This window comes from Schistocerca serialis, chromosome 2 (genome assembly GCF_023864345.2).
Source record: "Schistocerca serialis cubense isolate TAMUIC-IGC-003099 chromosome 2, iqSchSeri2.2, whole genome shotgun sequence".
Classification (NCBI taxonomy): domain Eukaryota; kingdom Metazoa; phylum Arthropoda; class Insecta; order Orthoptera; family Acrididae; genus Schistocerca; species Schistocerca serialis.
The window spans coordinates 918,605,163-918,622,531 of NC_064639.1; the positions used below are offsets into that span (position 1 = coordinate 918,605,163).

The 17,369-nt window shown below is 38.7% G+C and overlaps 1 protein-coding gene across 3 annotated transcripts in view; it reads right to left on the reverse strand.

The window, feature by feature from the left end:
* The window catches only part of LOC126458284 (probable multidrug resistance-associated protein lethal(2)03659), a 268,997-nt gene that overhangs the window by 104,272 nt on the left and 147,356 nt on the right, over positions 1 to 17,369 (reverse strand). For all 3 annotated transcript variants that reach the window (XM_050095219.1, XM_050095218.1, XM_050095217.1), the window contains exon 2: positions 9,407 to 9,492. In XM_050095219.1, coding sequence (XP_049951176.1) covers positions 9,407 to 9,483 — 77 coding nt within the window. In that variant the 5' untranslated portion in view covers positions 9,484 to 9,492. The remainder of the gene's footprint in view (positions 1 to 9,406; positions 9,493 to 17,369) is intronic.

A 17,369-nucleotide genomic window follows, 5' to 3' on the forward strand; every position in this document is an offset into this window, starting at 1 on the left:
CTGAACCATTTTCCAATTTTAAGTGAGGGTGGCGACGGCAACAGTCACTGTATAGCAATATGCCACATCCCTGCCTATGAGTTATATATTGCTGTTACGCTTTAAATGGTCACCAAGCGTGAGAACAATGGGCTGAGAAGCCGTATCGTGCTGGAACTAACAGACACAGCGGGCATTCACCTACAAGGCTTTGAACCAAGAAGCATTTGTTTCATTATTTAGATTCACTATTCAAATGTTAATATACGTCTCCAATCATGCTGCTGACTTTACCTATACTGGTAACTTGTTAATTTCAATATGGCTAAATTCATATACAGAAACTAGTTGCAAATTTCACTTGCTATTGTTAATCATTGGTGGGCAAGATTATTAAACCAGTCACAAGCCTGCTCTGAGTGAGCAAGTGTCAACCTGTTGAGACAGCTCATTAGGAGTTAATGATCAGTCTCCGAAGAGACATCATGTGAATCCAGGTATGAAGTGCGATTTCGTATGAAAACAGGAACAATATGTCGGAAATTGCCTCAGATGACAAGAGTTTCTCAGCTTCTTGTTACTTTGTAAAGGAGTCCTTAGATGCACGTGTAACAGTGTAAAGGAAATTCTTAGATGCTGGGAGACAAAATTCTTATGAGATGCTTCTGCTGACTCCATGTAAATCAACACATCGTTCTGTCACTATATAAGCTCAATTTAATACAATATATTCCTTGTGTGTGATGTGTAATTTTATTTGCATGGTGTAAACTCAATCTCTTTTTACAAATACCTCAAAAATTTATCTACCTATACTTTTATGTAAATAGCAAATACATTGTAACACATCCATGTATATCCTGACATATCCAAGATCACTACCAAAAATGATCCACGGACAGAAAACAAAATTAAGTGTGCCATAATATGCCGATCTTAAGATCATGGGACAGTACGATAGGGATGAGGAAAACCGACCAGTTAAAACCAATACCGGAACTGAATAACCGGCATTTGTCGGCTTTAACTTGATTTCTGTTGTAAGTATTTATTTTTATTAACAACAAAGAACAAAACCGAAATATCAATTAGAAATAACGGTAGTACTAATTTTTTTCCATTTGTAAATAAACCTTTTTACATGGGAGTAATTTTTATTCATAAAATCTGCATTCATTTTAAATATTACATTACAGAAAATGGCAAAACGAACAATGCTAATTAACAACAATGTCGACAGAAACGAGCAATTAACACGTGGCCCAAGGATTGCTATAGGGTTGCCGAGATGATCTCCTGTTGCCGTGTGTCGTGGTTCAGAAATCCACCATGTGTTGCACCTGGCTTAACTTTTTTGTTTAAGTGCTATACCCACTATGTGTGCAATATGCGTGTTACAATTTCTGTCTTTTGGGGAAACAGGCAACAGACGCTTTTCATTCCTTGCGTGAGAAAATAGTTTTAACAACTGCAGCCCCCTCTTACAAATATTACAACTGGTATGTCACCTAGTCATTCACACATCTGAAGAGTTTGAATTGTGCAGCAGAGGCGGCTTTAATCAGTAGACATTCAGTGTACATTTTCCGCATTGACTCATACCATCCATCGCATAAATCTTCTCTCTCCCAATCATCTGGCTAGTCCCTCTTTCCACAGGGGTTGCAGGAGCTGAGAGAAAAGGAGCACTGGAGCACTGAAATATCCAGACCTATCTAATGTGACTGCTATATCAAGACTGCCGCTTTTTAGTGTCATCTGTTCTATGTGCGAAACGTCCGTCCTGATGCCAGCCACTCCAATCAAGGGCTCCCCCACTGGATCCACTCATCGTAGTGAAGGTAATCTGGCAGAACTGTCACTTGGTGTTCCGATGCCCTAAGAAGATGGGCTTAGATGCCCTTAGCATGCGTGAGGAGCCAGTAGCGCAGCCAGGGGCAATTTGTCAGGGGGCTCTAATGAAAGAACACACAACGGCCCTACCACGTAAGACTAATGTGTTAGCTTTTAAACGTGTATTCCACAGGTAATTGCACAAATATGTAACACTGAATGCAATCGGTGCTGCATAAGGCGTTGTTCTCCATATTTTTGAGAATAAACATCGAATCCAGAAGGGCTGATGTAAAGTAAAGGAAGAACTACGTGAAGAAAGGAAAGCCGAACCTAGGGAAGAGGAGGGTGAACATCAAAGGCTGTCATAAGAAAGTAAGGGAAGAAAGTACAGTCAGAAATTAAAGGTTACATAACAAAAAAGGAAGCAATAGGTTGAGGTCCCGTGCTCGCCACGCACATACTCACGAAAGAGTCGTGAGCCCCTTGAGAGGCTTTATACACTGACAAAAATATCGCAACACTAAAAAATAATGGATAGCAATCAAATTCCTGGAATACATTGTTATAGGTAACATATTTAACACTGCAAGATCCGAGGTTATGTAAATGCAATTTAAGCCACTGCAAATGAGAAATGCTGATACATTAATAACCAGTGTAACTGCCAGAACGTTGAATGCAAGCATGCAAACGTGCATGCATTATGTTGTACAGGTGCCGAATGTCAGTTTGTGGGATGCAGTTCCATGCCTGTTCCACTTGGCCAGTTAATACAGCGACGGTTACTGCTGTTGTGGTTGACAGTAGAGTTGCTGTCAGATGATGTCCATATGTGCTCAACTGGAGACAAATCTGGTGCTCGAGCAAGCCAAGGAGACATCTCAACACACTGTATAGCATGTTGGGTTACAACAGCGGTATGTGGACGAACGTTATCCTGTTTGAAGGCACCCCTGGGATGCTGTTCACTAATGGCAGCAGAACAGTCGAATCAGCAGATTGACACACAAATTTGCAGTCAGTGTGCATGGGGTAACCACTAGAGTGTGCCTGCTACGAAATTGCACCCCAGACCATAGTTACAGGTGTAGGTCCAGTGTGTGTAGCACTGAGACACGTTGGCTGAGAGCCTCAACTGGCCTCGTAGCCAACACAAAGCTATCACTGGCACCGAGGCAGAACCAGAAGGCACAACAGACGTCCACGGTTCCCTTCAAAGAGCTCTCGCTTGACGTCACTTAAGTTGCAAATCTCTAAATGTTCATCTTTTCGTAGATGGTTCTTTTCAGTACAGAATGTACCCACCTAATTTTCAAACAAAATGATTGGCCCAATAAAAAGTCTGGAAATTAGACGGCTGAAAAGTGTCTGATTTGACATTTAAAGCCGCAAATGGTGGTGGTTTCAGGTCAACAGAATGCACGCTACAGGAAGTCTGGCTTAAAGCTATTATTGAAGTAACCAATTTGTAACATTTTTTATATAACTGATGTCAATTGCTCTCCAAATATGTGCTGTAGATTCAGTACGATGCGTCAGAGACATAAATCAAAATGATGGTCGTCCCTCTCTGCAGTGCTACGGGGCTGTCAGGAGCCCGATCATCTTGCGACCGTACATTCTCGTGACCCCCGCTGCCAGCCAACGTGTACAGTGGCTACATTCCTGCAAAATCTTTCTGTAATATCGCAGAAGGAACATCCAGTTCTCATAGCCCTATTATACGACCTCGTTCAAACCCTGTGAGGTGGTGGTATTAATGGCATCTCTGTCTCCTTGAAGGCTTTCTTGACATCAACTCATCATGTCTGGTCTCCAAGAAAACTAACGCCCATTACACTTTAAAGCATGTGTTCAAAGCAAACCTATCTGTATCTTCATAGTGGCACTATTAGCGCCACTCTTTTGCGACTGGTGTGAAATGGGAGTAGAAAGTGGTCAATATCGAGAAATGTTCCCACATGACTGTCGTGGATTTTGATGAAATTTTGTATGAACATTCACACATGTTCTCAATGAACACTGGTAAAGCTTCAGTTTCAGAAATTCAATACTTGCAGAGATATAGTCACTTGTTTGAAACCATAGCACAGCTTCCAATAGTGCATCCCTGAATTTTCAGCAACTTAGAGGTATCTCATCTCAAAGTATTTGCATGAAAGAAACAAAACTTGGTTATCTTATACAACTTTTAGAGCTCTTTGAAGTAAAATATTAAGAAAAGGATTTCTGAGCAATTTTCATATAGATAATTTGAAGCAAAGTTGGTCGAAAAAATAGCTGTTTAAAAAATGCTAACTTTCTGTTTTTTATATCTCCAAAAGTAATTGTGTTATGTACATGAAACTTTGCACACCATAACTCACCAACACAAGGTCTTAGAATATAAAATTTCATTCTCCTATTGCTTTCCATTATTCCACAAATCTAGGGTGAAGTTGACGATTTTTCGAAAAGTGCTAAAATGGGTATTTTAGTCAAATTTTTCAAAAAAGTGTTTTCTCCAAACTCTTCTAAACTATGGTCATTAGAAAGAGCATATTCTAAACTATCTAGAAAAGTGGATTTGGTTTTGCAATGCAAGCATATAAGGCCCTAAAAAGTAGCATCATCAAAGAGGTGCACTGGAAGTTTGAACACATTTTTCTGGCACTCAAATTATACCTGAAACCTTTTATTATGCCTAATAAATGTTTATTAGTGCCTTGAATAATTGAAATAAAAAGATCTGGTAAATAGGCAATGAGACTGTCAGAAAAACTTGAAAACTATGAGAAGTAGTGAGAAGTAGCCCCTCTGCTTTTATCATAAGTGTTCATATGCATAAAAACTTCTCATTTAAAAGAGAGAGAGAGAGAGAGAGAGAGAGAGAGAGAGAGAGAGAGAGAGAGAGAGAGAGAGAGAGAGAGAGCGGGGCAGGGGGTCATAAAGAATTCAATGAATAATAGCTTCTTATTTTTTTGTACTTCTCAAAATTGTAAATATTTACAAGTGGAAAATGAAGCCCTAGTATTTGGATTCAATTGTATAAAACATTTTTCCAAAAAAGAATGTTTGCTTGAATTGTGCATCAAGTGATGTAAATTTTCCAATCAATATTGCGGAGATTTTAATACCTGGGTGTTGTAACATGGGAATTTTTGTCAAAGTTATTAGGGGAAAAATGTGAAATTGGTTGGTTAAACATCTTAGAGTTTTAATTTTGTATTTAGTCACACTTAAATGTAGCCTACTACCTTGGTAAATACGTAACCACTAGTTTCACAGAGAAAATTCACAAAATTCACTGTTTATAGAAAATATAATGGCAACAATTACTTTAACAATCGGATTGTTTCATTGTTGTGAGCCTTGGCCGGCCGAAGTGGCCGTGCGGTTAAAGGCGCTGCAGTCTGGAACCGCAAGACCGCTACGGTCGCAGGTTCGAATCCTGCCTCGGGCATGGATGTTTGTGATGTCCTTAGGTTAGTTAGGTTTAACTAGTTCTAAGTTCTAGGGGACTAATGACCTCAACAGTTGATTCCCATAGTGCTCATAGCCATTTGAACCATTTTGTGAGCCTTGTTTGAACAATCAGTATTTCAGTGGTGTGTTTGCAGCATAGTGAGTGGGTTCTCTTGACTGAGTGTGGCTGTTAAGTGATTCGTAGGACCATCAAAGTTTGTAATATAATTTACAAAAAAATTGTTTTGATTGTGTCTTTTATAGCATGTATCTCTTATTAGATTTTTTCATTGGTATTATACATTGTGTATAATTTCATTCAGTAGCAATTTGTCCGAAATTTAAGCATATTATAATTTGCACTTAGAGGCCAAATACATTATTTAGTTACTTATTAGAGATGGATGCAGAAGGGAACAGCATACCTTCCTGCTCAATTGGGCAAGGAGATAGTGGAACAAAGTGTGATGTCACTTTCCTCGCAAAAAAAAAAAAAAAAAAAAAAAAAAAAAAAAAAAAAAAAAAAAAATGCTTCAATCCCTTTGGGAAGGTGAATCATAATGTTAAGGCAGGAATTCGCACTCTTGATACTGAAACAGCTAATAAGGCTTCTGATATGTTGAAGCAGCTTATTAATAACAAAGCCAGGTCAGAAAATTTGTCTGGCTTCCAGAACTACCTTAAATAAACACTTGGACAAAGCTTCATCAGCCCATCATCACATTCTGATGAGGACTTTACACCAAAGGAAGAATTAAATAGTAGCTTATTGTCTATCGGTATTTCACCCCTGAAGAGAACAGTAACCTACAGAGATAAGCCCCAATATGTGAAGAAGGAAATTCAAAAGGCTCCAAAATGCGATTAAAAACGGAAATGAAAATGCAATGGGAGTAAACCGACAAATTGAAGATGCTTGTGAAATTAAGGAATGTGGAAACTGTGCCGACTATGCACATTTGTTGACTGAACTGAAAGCCAAGATGCAGAATGCAATTCATAAAGAACAGATGCAAATTTTAACCTTGGCACCTGTAAGTTGGACAGTCAGACAAACAGCAGCTCAGTTCGGTGTGTCCGAATGAATGGTGAAGAATGCTCAGAAGATTAAGGAAGAGAAGGGCATTCTGGCACTTCCCAAAAATAGGCAAAGCAGGAAATTACCAGCATAAGTTGCTAGTAGCGTGTGAAATTTTTTTGAGGATGGTGAGTATAGTAGGGTGTGCCCTGGAAAAAAGACAATATTTCAGTTAGACTTTTAGATAGAAAGACATACATGCAGAAAAGATTGATACTCTGCAATTTACAGGAAATTGTATGTTATCTATAAGAATATAAATGGTTCAGAAATAGGGTTCCCAAAGTTTTGTGAACTTAGACCCAAATGGTGTGTAACAGTAGGATCAGGTGGAATGCATGCAGTTTGAGTCTGTGCAATTCACCAAAATGTTAAGCTTATGCTTAGCGGAGCTGGTATATGTGAAAATTAGAAGGAGATTCTCAGCAAGGCAGTTTGAACTCTAAACAGTGCATGCTACATCACTGTGAAAGGTGTCCTGGCCCGAAGCTATAGCATCTGAAATTGCCAGCTATTTCCTAGATCATGAGCCACAGGAAGTTATTGTGTTTAAGCAATGGATACATACCAATCAGGCCACACTGGACACGAAGCAAATGGTAGTGGATGAATTTATTGAAGATGTAAAAAATAAAATATGGAGTCTGTCATGCCATCATTACATTGCCAAGCATCAAAGCTTGCATCTTAAAGGCCTTAAATGTCATCTGAAAGATGAAGAGCTTGTTGTCCTAATGGATTTTGCAGAAAATTATTCTTTTATCATTCAGGATGCTGTGCAAGGCTTCCACTGGGACAACAGTCAAGCAACAATTCATCCATTTGTTATCTACTTTCGTCAAAATGAGAAAGTAGAATCTTTAAGTTTTTGTATTATCAGTGATTGCTTGCAGCATGACACTATTACAGTTCACGTTTTTATCAAGGAGCTCAAATATATAAAAGCAAGGTTTTCACAGATATCCCACATTCATTATTTCATTGATGGCTCCAGTGCTCAATACAAAAATTTCAAGAATTTCCTAAATTTGTGCTATCATAAGAGTGATTTTGGAATGACAGCCAAATGGAATTTTTTTGCTACTAGTCACGGGAAATCACCTTATGATGGGATTGGAGGTACAACGAAGCGGTTAGCAGCAAGAGCAAGCTTGCAACGGCCACTTAATGGACAAATTCTTACTCCCCTAGATCTGTTTCACTTCTGCTCTGAAACATTAATGGAATTAAATTTGTTTTCGTCAGTAGAGATGAAATTGAAAAAAATATTGTCACAAGAAGAGAGGTTTAAACTTTGACAAACTGTAGCAGGCACTAGAGAAAATCATCACTTTTTACCTATTGATGTAACAGCAATTCAGGTCAGCAGAGTTTCAAGTGATTGTTCATCTTTTCTAGCTAAAATGGGTCACAGTAATGAAGGAGGCATATTAATGTCTGCTCTCCAACCAGGACAATATGCTCCACACATCTATGAAAATGTGTGGTGGATTGGGAATATCTGTGTGACTTCCACAGAGCAAATGAATGCATTAGTAAACTTTATGCACCTACATGGTCCAGCAAATTCATTTTATTGGCCACCAAGAATTGACAAGTGCTGGGTTTCAGAACACCACATTATTGCAGTTATTCCAGCTCCATCAGTAAATTCGTCTGGCCGGCAATACACCATTCCTCTTGATATGCTACATTAAATTTCTGATGAATATCAAAAATCGAAATAAGTTAAAGGAAACAATCTAAGGAACCCAAGAGTGCCTTCTAATTTTACACAGGGCACTTAAATAATTTTACTATCAGGCTTGGGATCCTGTGGTAAAGAAACCCACCCATGGCTGTTGTTGCTAAGCTATTGGGCATAGCCCCTATGGCAATGGGAATGCCGGTTTTCTCAGGTGAAATGAAACTAGCAGTGGTTAAGCCACTATGGACCATAGCAACTCATTTATACACTTCTTTTCCATCAGTAAGCTGGTCTTGTTCATTTAACAGGCAATTAATAATTAGATGATCATGCAAATAAATTTTACAATTTACATTCATTCTTAATGATAAGTGTGGTCTTAAGCTAGGTCCTATTCATCAGGACTTCTTATTTCACTTCTCCCAGACATTAATAAACATGTATAAGGCAAAATAAAAGATTTCAGGTATGATTTGAGTGCCAGAAAAATGTGTTCAAACTGTGATGATGCTACTTTTTAGGGCCTTATACGCTTGCATTGCAGAACCAAATCCACTTTTCTAGATAGTTTAGAATATGCTCTTCCTAATGACCAAAGTTTGGAGAAAACACTTTTTTGAAAAATTTGACTAAAAATACCCATTTTTAGCACTTTTTGAAAAATCGTCAATTTTATCCTAGATTTGTGAAATAATGGAAAGCAATAGGAGAATGAAATTTTATATTCTAAGACCTTGTGTTGGTGAGTTATGGTGTGCGAAGTTTGATGTACATCCCACAATTACTTTTGGAGATATAAAAAACAGAAAGTTCGCATTTTTTTTAAACAGCTATTTTTTCGACCAACTTTGCTTCAAATTATCTATAATGAAAATTGCTCAGAAATCCTTTTCTAAGTATTTTACTTTAAAGAGCTCTGACAGTTGTATAAGATGGCCAGGTTTGGTTTCTTTCATGCAAATACTTAGAGATATCTCAAAGTTGCTGAAAATTCAAGGACGCACTGTAGAAAGCTGTGCTATGGTCTTAAACAAGTGACTGTATCTCCGAAAGTATTGAATTTCTGAAACTGAAACTTTACCAGTGTTCATTGAGAACATGTGTGAATGTTCATACAAAATTTCATCAAAATCCATGAGGGTCATGTGGGAGCCTCTAGATGACTGGCATGGAATGACCCATATAGAAACAAGCCTATCAACTTTTGTTTATATGGCACAACAACTCCTTTGTGAGATTTTTCCGTCGGTGTATTTGGATCTCTCATCTGCCACCAGTGATACCCACTAAGCTAGTACTACACAAGGCTAAATTAATAATGATACTTTTAAGACAAGGTTTGAAGCCTACAACGAACTTCAATAAACACTTTTTAACCTTACCAGAATGTGATGGCTGACAGCGGGCTTGCAGAACTTCTTGGATGAGGCAAGGTAGCAGCATCGTCCTTCTCATTCATTGTCACACTCTGGAAGTTAAATACGCCCACATTAGAAACATATCGAAATCTAGACTACCAAATCCTAAAATATAAATTATTGCAGCTTTCACCATACAGATGTGTTATTTGCTGTAAGTACAAACCCTTTCATAAAACAGCCACACTTTCACCATCCCATTCCAATCGCAAATGGTGTGCGAGAAGAGTGATTACTAATAAGCTCCAATTTCTCTACTTTTACTGTCACTGACCATTCTGTAAGATGCAAGCGAAAGGCACGTTCTTAAGTTGGAACGTGTTTACGTTGTAACAATAAACCTTTACGATGTGTGTGATACGTAGCGCCCAACGCAGGAGTTGGACAAGGGATCTTGAGATACAGTCGTGGACCTCCACGACGCCCTCGCACTTACTTGAATTAGTGACGACACAAGCAAAACTTAAAAGGATTTTTATTTACTTTAATAATCCTACCTTACATGGTTCACAAGATGACCACGCACATTTATGAATTGGTTTAACAATTATTTTACGAGTGAAGCGTTCAAAGAATAAAACTATCTACCAACTTGACCGAAAATCCAAATAAGTTCTGGTTCCGCGTTAAATCAGAAAACGGATCAAAACCATCTGTCATGACAGACAGGCCACAAACGCGATGAAACAGATAACACAGAAAAAAGTCGAAATACTCCAAGTTTTTTCTAAAGCCTGTTTCACAGAGGAAGATGGCGTAGTTCCTCCTCTAAATCTTCGTACGAACGACAAAATTACGTAACGAAGAAAGTGACCAAGGGATGGAAAAGCAACTGAACTCTTGCAACAGAGGAATGGTCACTGGACCCGACGGACTATCTATTCGATTCTACACAGAATATGCAAATTAACTTGTCCCTCCTCTATCAGCTTTGAACCATAAGTCTATAGAGGCGCGAACCGCTCCTAGCGTTAAAAAAAAAGTTATTCTCATTTTCCATTCTCATTAACCATGGCACGGCGGTCGGGGGTACCAGCTAACGTCTGAGCGCACTCAAAGGTATTGGACTAAGAAAGGTTAGGAACCACTGCTCTGGTACGTCTGTAGTGTTCACGAATCTCGTCAGGACGCAGCACCTTCGTAGAACTTCCGAATTCTGAGCAATGATTTTTAACTACCTAGTTGGTGCAGTCAGTTATCAAGACCGTATTAGTACATCCTTATCGCGAGACACTGAGTGAGTGCAAAAATAGTACCACAAAGATGCTTACCAACGCCTATACAGCAATTTTTCCAACGCCCCCTTCGCGAATGGAACGGTAATGTTAGAAAAACGTAGAAACTGCGCATAGCCATACACAAGACACTGAGTTGCGGAGTATTTACACTAATACACATGTACGCTGGCATATGAAGGATTATTTACTCTTACTGCAATGGATTTGAAGTCTTGTGTAAGTCAAGTGGCTAAAATATCCCGTTTTCGGCAACGCAACCTGGAGCACCACGGAATACAGTAAGGCCCCGATAGCATGCTCAGGAAATTTTTAATTCCCAATTTTAATGGTAGCCTCCAATTTTGTACGTTTAAAACAGACAGAAAGGAAAATTTTGTTCTATGAAAAACTGAATATAACAATGAGAAATATCTGAAGAGGAACGACAAAGTTAACAAATCACACATTATGAAACTGAGGAAATGTGTTACCGTATCTTTAAATGAGACGAGGGTATCTTATGTTGACGGTATTTATTATTTTGGCAAGACTCTCGGCACAAGCAATTTTACTGCAATATTTCTCTAACCAAATGCCAATGCTATAACAATTAATGGATTTTCGAAACTTGGCACTTATGTCTATCTAATGATGAATTCGATTGACAGCGACAATGTATTTCCATTTAAATAAAGAATTTTTGTAGTAGGAAATAGTTTAACATTTTCCTGTAGATTTTTTTTACAAGTTCTGAAAAATTGTTGGAACAGGTTACACAAGTGGTGTCATTTCAAACTGTGTCAAAGTTGCACCGGGTCTACAGAGCTGAGAGAGAACATTTTGATTTTTGCATGAAATAATGATTTTTCCACTTACCGCTATATCTCGACTGGTTCATGAAACGTCCGTTAGTTTTTAAGAATCTTGCACCTTGATATGACGTTAATCGTTTTCTACAAATGACAAATGAGCTCTGCATGATCTCTGCGTCGTGAGCATGTTATAATGGTTCAGGAAAACATGCATGATAAGCGTGTCTCACGTTTGCAAACAGAGATCTGCGGTGCATGCTCTCCTGTGAAACTGTATTAAAAAAATACTTATGGCTTACGATTAGTAAATATCACAGGTACTTTTTAACACACAAATTTCAATGATGATGATAGTGGGCTGCGATATTATAAAAGAAAGCTCACTTTTACAGCAACCGATTCTGTCGGCTTCAGTACAATGGGAGACTCCCGAAATTCAGAGTATTTGTTGGAATGAAGAACGAAATACTTTCAAATTGCGCTGAGAAACCCTTACGCTTAAAAATATACCCACGTTTCCTAACCCGCTGGACGGTAATGAAAAACCAGCTAACAGAAGGAGTGGTAATCGTGTTCAAATTGCTACGGGAACTGACTTGAACCGCAACGAAAGCCCCTTGGAGAGGACAAGGGTAGATGGTTGGGGGGGGGGGGGGGGGGGGGGGGGGGAGAGGGAGGGAGGGAGAGAGATATTAGCATAGGTTACATTTTTGTTGGCAAGGGCAAGCCGCCTTGATTAAGGCAATGTCAAGCAAATGCACATTATAATGACTATCAGCATAACGGTAAAATCTTTCAAACGGTTCTTTGGCTTTCGAAGCATATTTCGAACCGTTTCATCATCAAAATACAAACTCCAAAATGCACCCATACACAAAATGTCAAAAATCATTTCGCCACATGACAATACTTACAAGCACTGTAATTCTTTAAAAATGTTTCCGATAAAAAGAAATCCTGTTAAGTGCGAGTAGGATTTGCGCACAGACTATTCCGCACACAATTCATCCTAGGAATCGAGAATTTCTATGATTTTGCGTGTTATCGATACTGCCAAGATATCAAAATGTGTAACAAATGGCCGCATCTTTTGATTACACTGACTTTTAAGCTTAAAAAATCTTTGGCCTTTCGGGGATGTAAAAAGTTGACAGATTTCGATACCTCTACCCATTACTCAGAAAAGAGGTGCTCAACAGTCTGACAATAATGGGGTCTGTTTTTTACCAATTGAAGTACAAAACTTCAAAAACTACCATATCGCAACCCGAACGAACGAGAATATACAGAGATCTCTCAGCGATTAAAGTAGTCCTCTAATTTTCGAAGAGTTATCACATTTCAAGTTAGAAAAACTGTATGCAATATAAAACGAGTCCACGAGGAACGTTTTTAATTGAAGTAAGATAAGTGAACAAGTTTTCATTTGGGAAACAATTCCCTCAAGCGTGTCAAACGGATCTATCATTCTGATTAAATAATACGACGAAACAATATGAGAACTATAGGAGGTCACTGGCGGCTTAGCTGTAACAAATAGTCTACAGATTCCGGCGAAATGGCAGTACGTATTTCTGTGAGATGTTCAAGACAAAGATTATGATGTGGAGCGCGCACTTTCCTCAATAACGCGATGTAACAGCGGATCCGTGATCCGCTTTTCACAACCACTCATTTTCACAATTGAATGATGTTACACCATCCTAAAGAAAGAAACAAGCAATTAGGATGACGGAACCCCAAGAAAACTTAATTTTATCTATTATCGATTAGAGGACTAAGTTTTAGTACAACGGAGAAATAATTTTTCTGTTTTACCCTTGCCTACCGTGTTATGACTCATATTTCATATCACCACTCGACTTTGTAATGTCAGCAAATTTAAGATGCTCAATACTAACCAACTAACGACGCTTCTGACACTTCCTTGCAACCCTTGACTTGAAATCAGTGATTTCCCTGAAACTACCCATACCCTATACTTACGTACAATAGGTCTAGTGTTTTGCCATAAGATACTGATGACATGGTAGGCTAACTTTGAACCCAAAAAACATGCTTTAGTGTAAACAATGTAAGAGGGTTATCCCTGCAACAGTCAACAAAGGCTCCTACTACTTAGGCGCAAATCTTTAACTAGTCACACAGTTCCTATACTTCGCATCTACACTTGAAAACAGTTCGTCGCTAGGAGAAATAAAAAGCGGAACTCTATCAAACACAAACAATGGAACAAGAGAAGTGACATTGGAACAAGTCGCTCCCTCCAGTTCTCTTCTGCACTTCAGATTTCAGTAATTTAAGCTCATCCGCGTAACAAACTAGTATCATCCAGACAAGGGAATTCCCCGCGCTTATCCGATATCTGCATGCATGCACGCGTACGCTCTCATCCGCTTTCCGGCACAAATTTCGAACTTTTACTGACGATGTCCAAACTACTTGGTTATAACAATATTATGGAAAGGAAAGCTGCTACTCACAATATAGCGCACATGCTTGGTTATAATTAATAACATGCTAAAATTTATTTAAAAGACTAGCACATCTGTACCAACAAACTGAAGGCAAAGTTTCCACTGTTGGGCAACTGTTCGTGTTACGTAAACAGAAAGCATGTGGGATGCAATTTTTGTTTGCATTTTAAGCATAAACTGTCATTTTTCGGAAATGTATTTATAATACAAATGTTCCCATGTGGAGCTGATAGTCTCCCATCGGGCGCCTCCCCAGATATGGAGGGTACCGGGGGAAATAAAATACCCGGGGTGGACCAAAACTATCAACCGAAATCCACTAACGTCTGCCTGGTATCCAGCGGTTAGGGGTCAGCGTCTGTTCGCCTAGATGGTGCGGCTGCAGCAACCTTCTTGATCTCAACAATCAAGTCGTATTCCTCGTGATCTTTCCTCGGAAGGACCACCACCAAGTTAGTTTTCAACTTGAAAACCAAACATGATGGTAACACAAGGAATTAATCCACTACCGCAGGCACTAGTTGCAAGGCTGGGTTTACCTGGTCATCGGATTCTGGGGAACCAGGAGCGTCATGTTACGCCTAAGGTTGAGAACCAGACGACATCCAGATTATTACACACAAAACTAAGACACTTCATCGGTACACTTAATACTAATACTCTCTACAAACTAGGCAAGATTAAAGAACTTAGACGTGCTGCAAAAATTCTAGATCAAAATCTTTGCAATCCAGGAAACACGATTTACGGACGAAAACCATTTTGACACAGACAACTACAGAATCTACAAAGGAAAACCAGCAGTTAAAACTAATGAGAAAGGTCTCAAACAGTTTGGTACAGCATTTGTAGTCCACAAATCTATCAGCGACTCTGTCACTGACTTCCAGTCTGCCTCAGAACGTATATCAACGCTCTCCGTCAAATTGGTCAACAAAGCATATACCTTGATCAACGCACACGCACCTACAAATAACTATAACAACAACCACCCCCAGAAAGTGGATGACTTCTGGAATGACCTTGAAGAGACGACAAACAAAATTTCCAAACACCATGTAATAATCTTGTTAGGCAACTTTAACGCACAATTAGGCAAAGAGAAAAAATACAGGAAAATCACCGGAATCCATATAGCTCGGAAGAGAATTAACAAGAATGGGGAAGATAAACTTTTGCGAAAATTTCAGCCTCGTAATTATGTCAACACAATTTTTAAAAAACCAACAAGAAACTGTATACTTGGAAGTCGCCCAACACAATGTTGGATGAATTCCAGATAGACCATATGGCCATCTCCAAGAGTAACACAACAAATTCGGAATGTGAAAACAAGAGGATTTTTTGAATCACACCACCATCTTGTACAGATAAAGACCAGATTACAACCTAACAGAAAAAAACCAAAACTAAACAAAGTGCTGAGACCAGACCCTGAATACATAAAACTCAACAAGGAAAACATCTTACAGGAAATCAAACAAACACCACAAACTGGACAGAACTTGTGGACGTCCTCAAATACGCGATGAAATTGGGTCAACCCCCGAGAAACACAGGTGGTGGAATATGTGACCAGGCAATAGAAGAAAGGACCAATGCCTGGAGAAACTTCAATAGTCACAAAAGATCATAAAAATGGCAACAGTTTCTAGTAATCCGAAAACAAACATCGAAAACAATTCGGAGGGAAAAAAAGAAATGACAAACGGCGACTAGATGAGATAGAACAAGACTTTAAGAAGAACAACACCAGGAATTTTTATAAGACGTTTAAAGAACATATTGCAGGATACCAGCCACCCAATCTTTGCTTCAAGAAACCGGATGGTTCACTAGAAACCAACACGAAGAATAACTGCCAAATCCTCACAGACTATTTCAACAAACTTCTCAACTGCTAAATATTTGGGAAACAGAACAGATCTTATCTGAATGGAAATGCGCACTCATCAATCCACTCCACAAAAAAGGGGACAAAACTGAAATAATTACAGGGGTATCTCACTCGTGCCGGTCACATAAAATCCTATCAAAAGTTTTCATGAATACATTAGAAGAACAAGCTGACCCACTAATAGGAGAATACCAGGCTGATTTTCGCAAGGGACGATCCTGCATAGAACAGATCTGGAATCTGAAAATGATTCTCCAGATGAGAAACACCCGAAACACAGTGGTCACTTTCGTAGATTTTAAAAAGGCCTACGACTCAATAGACAGTAGCGCTCTGCAACACGCTGGAAGAATTCAGCATTGACAGAAAGACAAGAGCAATCATTCAGCAAACATTAACTGACACAGTCTCCAAGGTCAAATTTATGGGGGATATCTCTGAACCATTTGAAATCCAAACTGGAGTGCGACAGGGTGACGGAGTTTCACCATTACTCTTTAATATCATTCTTGAAAAAATTATCAGGACATGGGGAAAAAGAAGGCAAAAGAATCCAAATTGGCATTAGAAAAGATAATAGATTCAATGTGAAGTGTTTAGCTTTTGCAGATGACCTTGCAATCCTCACAAATAACAGAAAAGAAGCCACTAACGCCACAGAGAAGTTACACGAAATTGCACAAAGAACTGGCCTGCAAATTTAATATGAGAAAACCCAGTACATAGAGTGCCACAAGACAAATTGCCTATTGTGACAACCCATGGGAAAATAGTACAAGTACCACATTTTAAGTACCTGGGAGAAATCATCCAGCTATCAGGGATCAACCTAAAGGCCAATGAGGAAACAAAAAACTACAGAAAGCATATAAACTCACGTGCAACTGTTATAACAAAAAGTCCATATCCATTAATGTAAAATTGAGGCACTACAACACTGTCGTACTTCCGGAGCCACTGTATTCATCTGAAACAACGCAAATAAGTGGGCAAACTAAAATCAGAGAAATAGAGAAACGAGAAAGGAAAATTCTGAGGAAAATTTTTGGCCCGATACAAGAGCAAGGAATCTGGAAGACGAGACCAACATCAGAATTATATAAATACACAGACATGATTACGGATACAATAAGGAAAAGAAGAATGCAGTTCTACGGACATATCCACAGGATGAATGAAAACACAATTTCAAAGTGAATTCTTAAGGTCATCAACTCAGGCAGGGGAAAAACAAAATGGATAAAAGAAGTTGGAGAGGACCTCAGACAAGCACACATAACAGTAAACGATGCAGAAAATAGAACTGAATTCAGGAACATCATCAAAAAACATAAATTTGACACCACAACACGGAAGAGACCAGGATGCAAATGGACAGCGGAGCGAAAGAAACAACACAGTGAACACACGAAGAAAATTTGGGCTCAGAAAAAACAATCAAAAGGAATTCAAGTTCAAACGCTCTTTAAATGGGAATAATCGAAAATAATAATAATAATAATAATAATAATAATAATAATAATA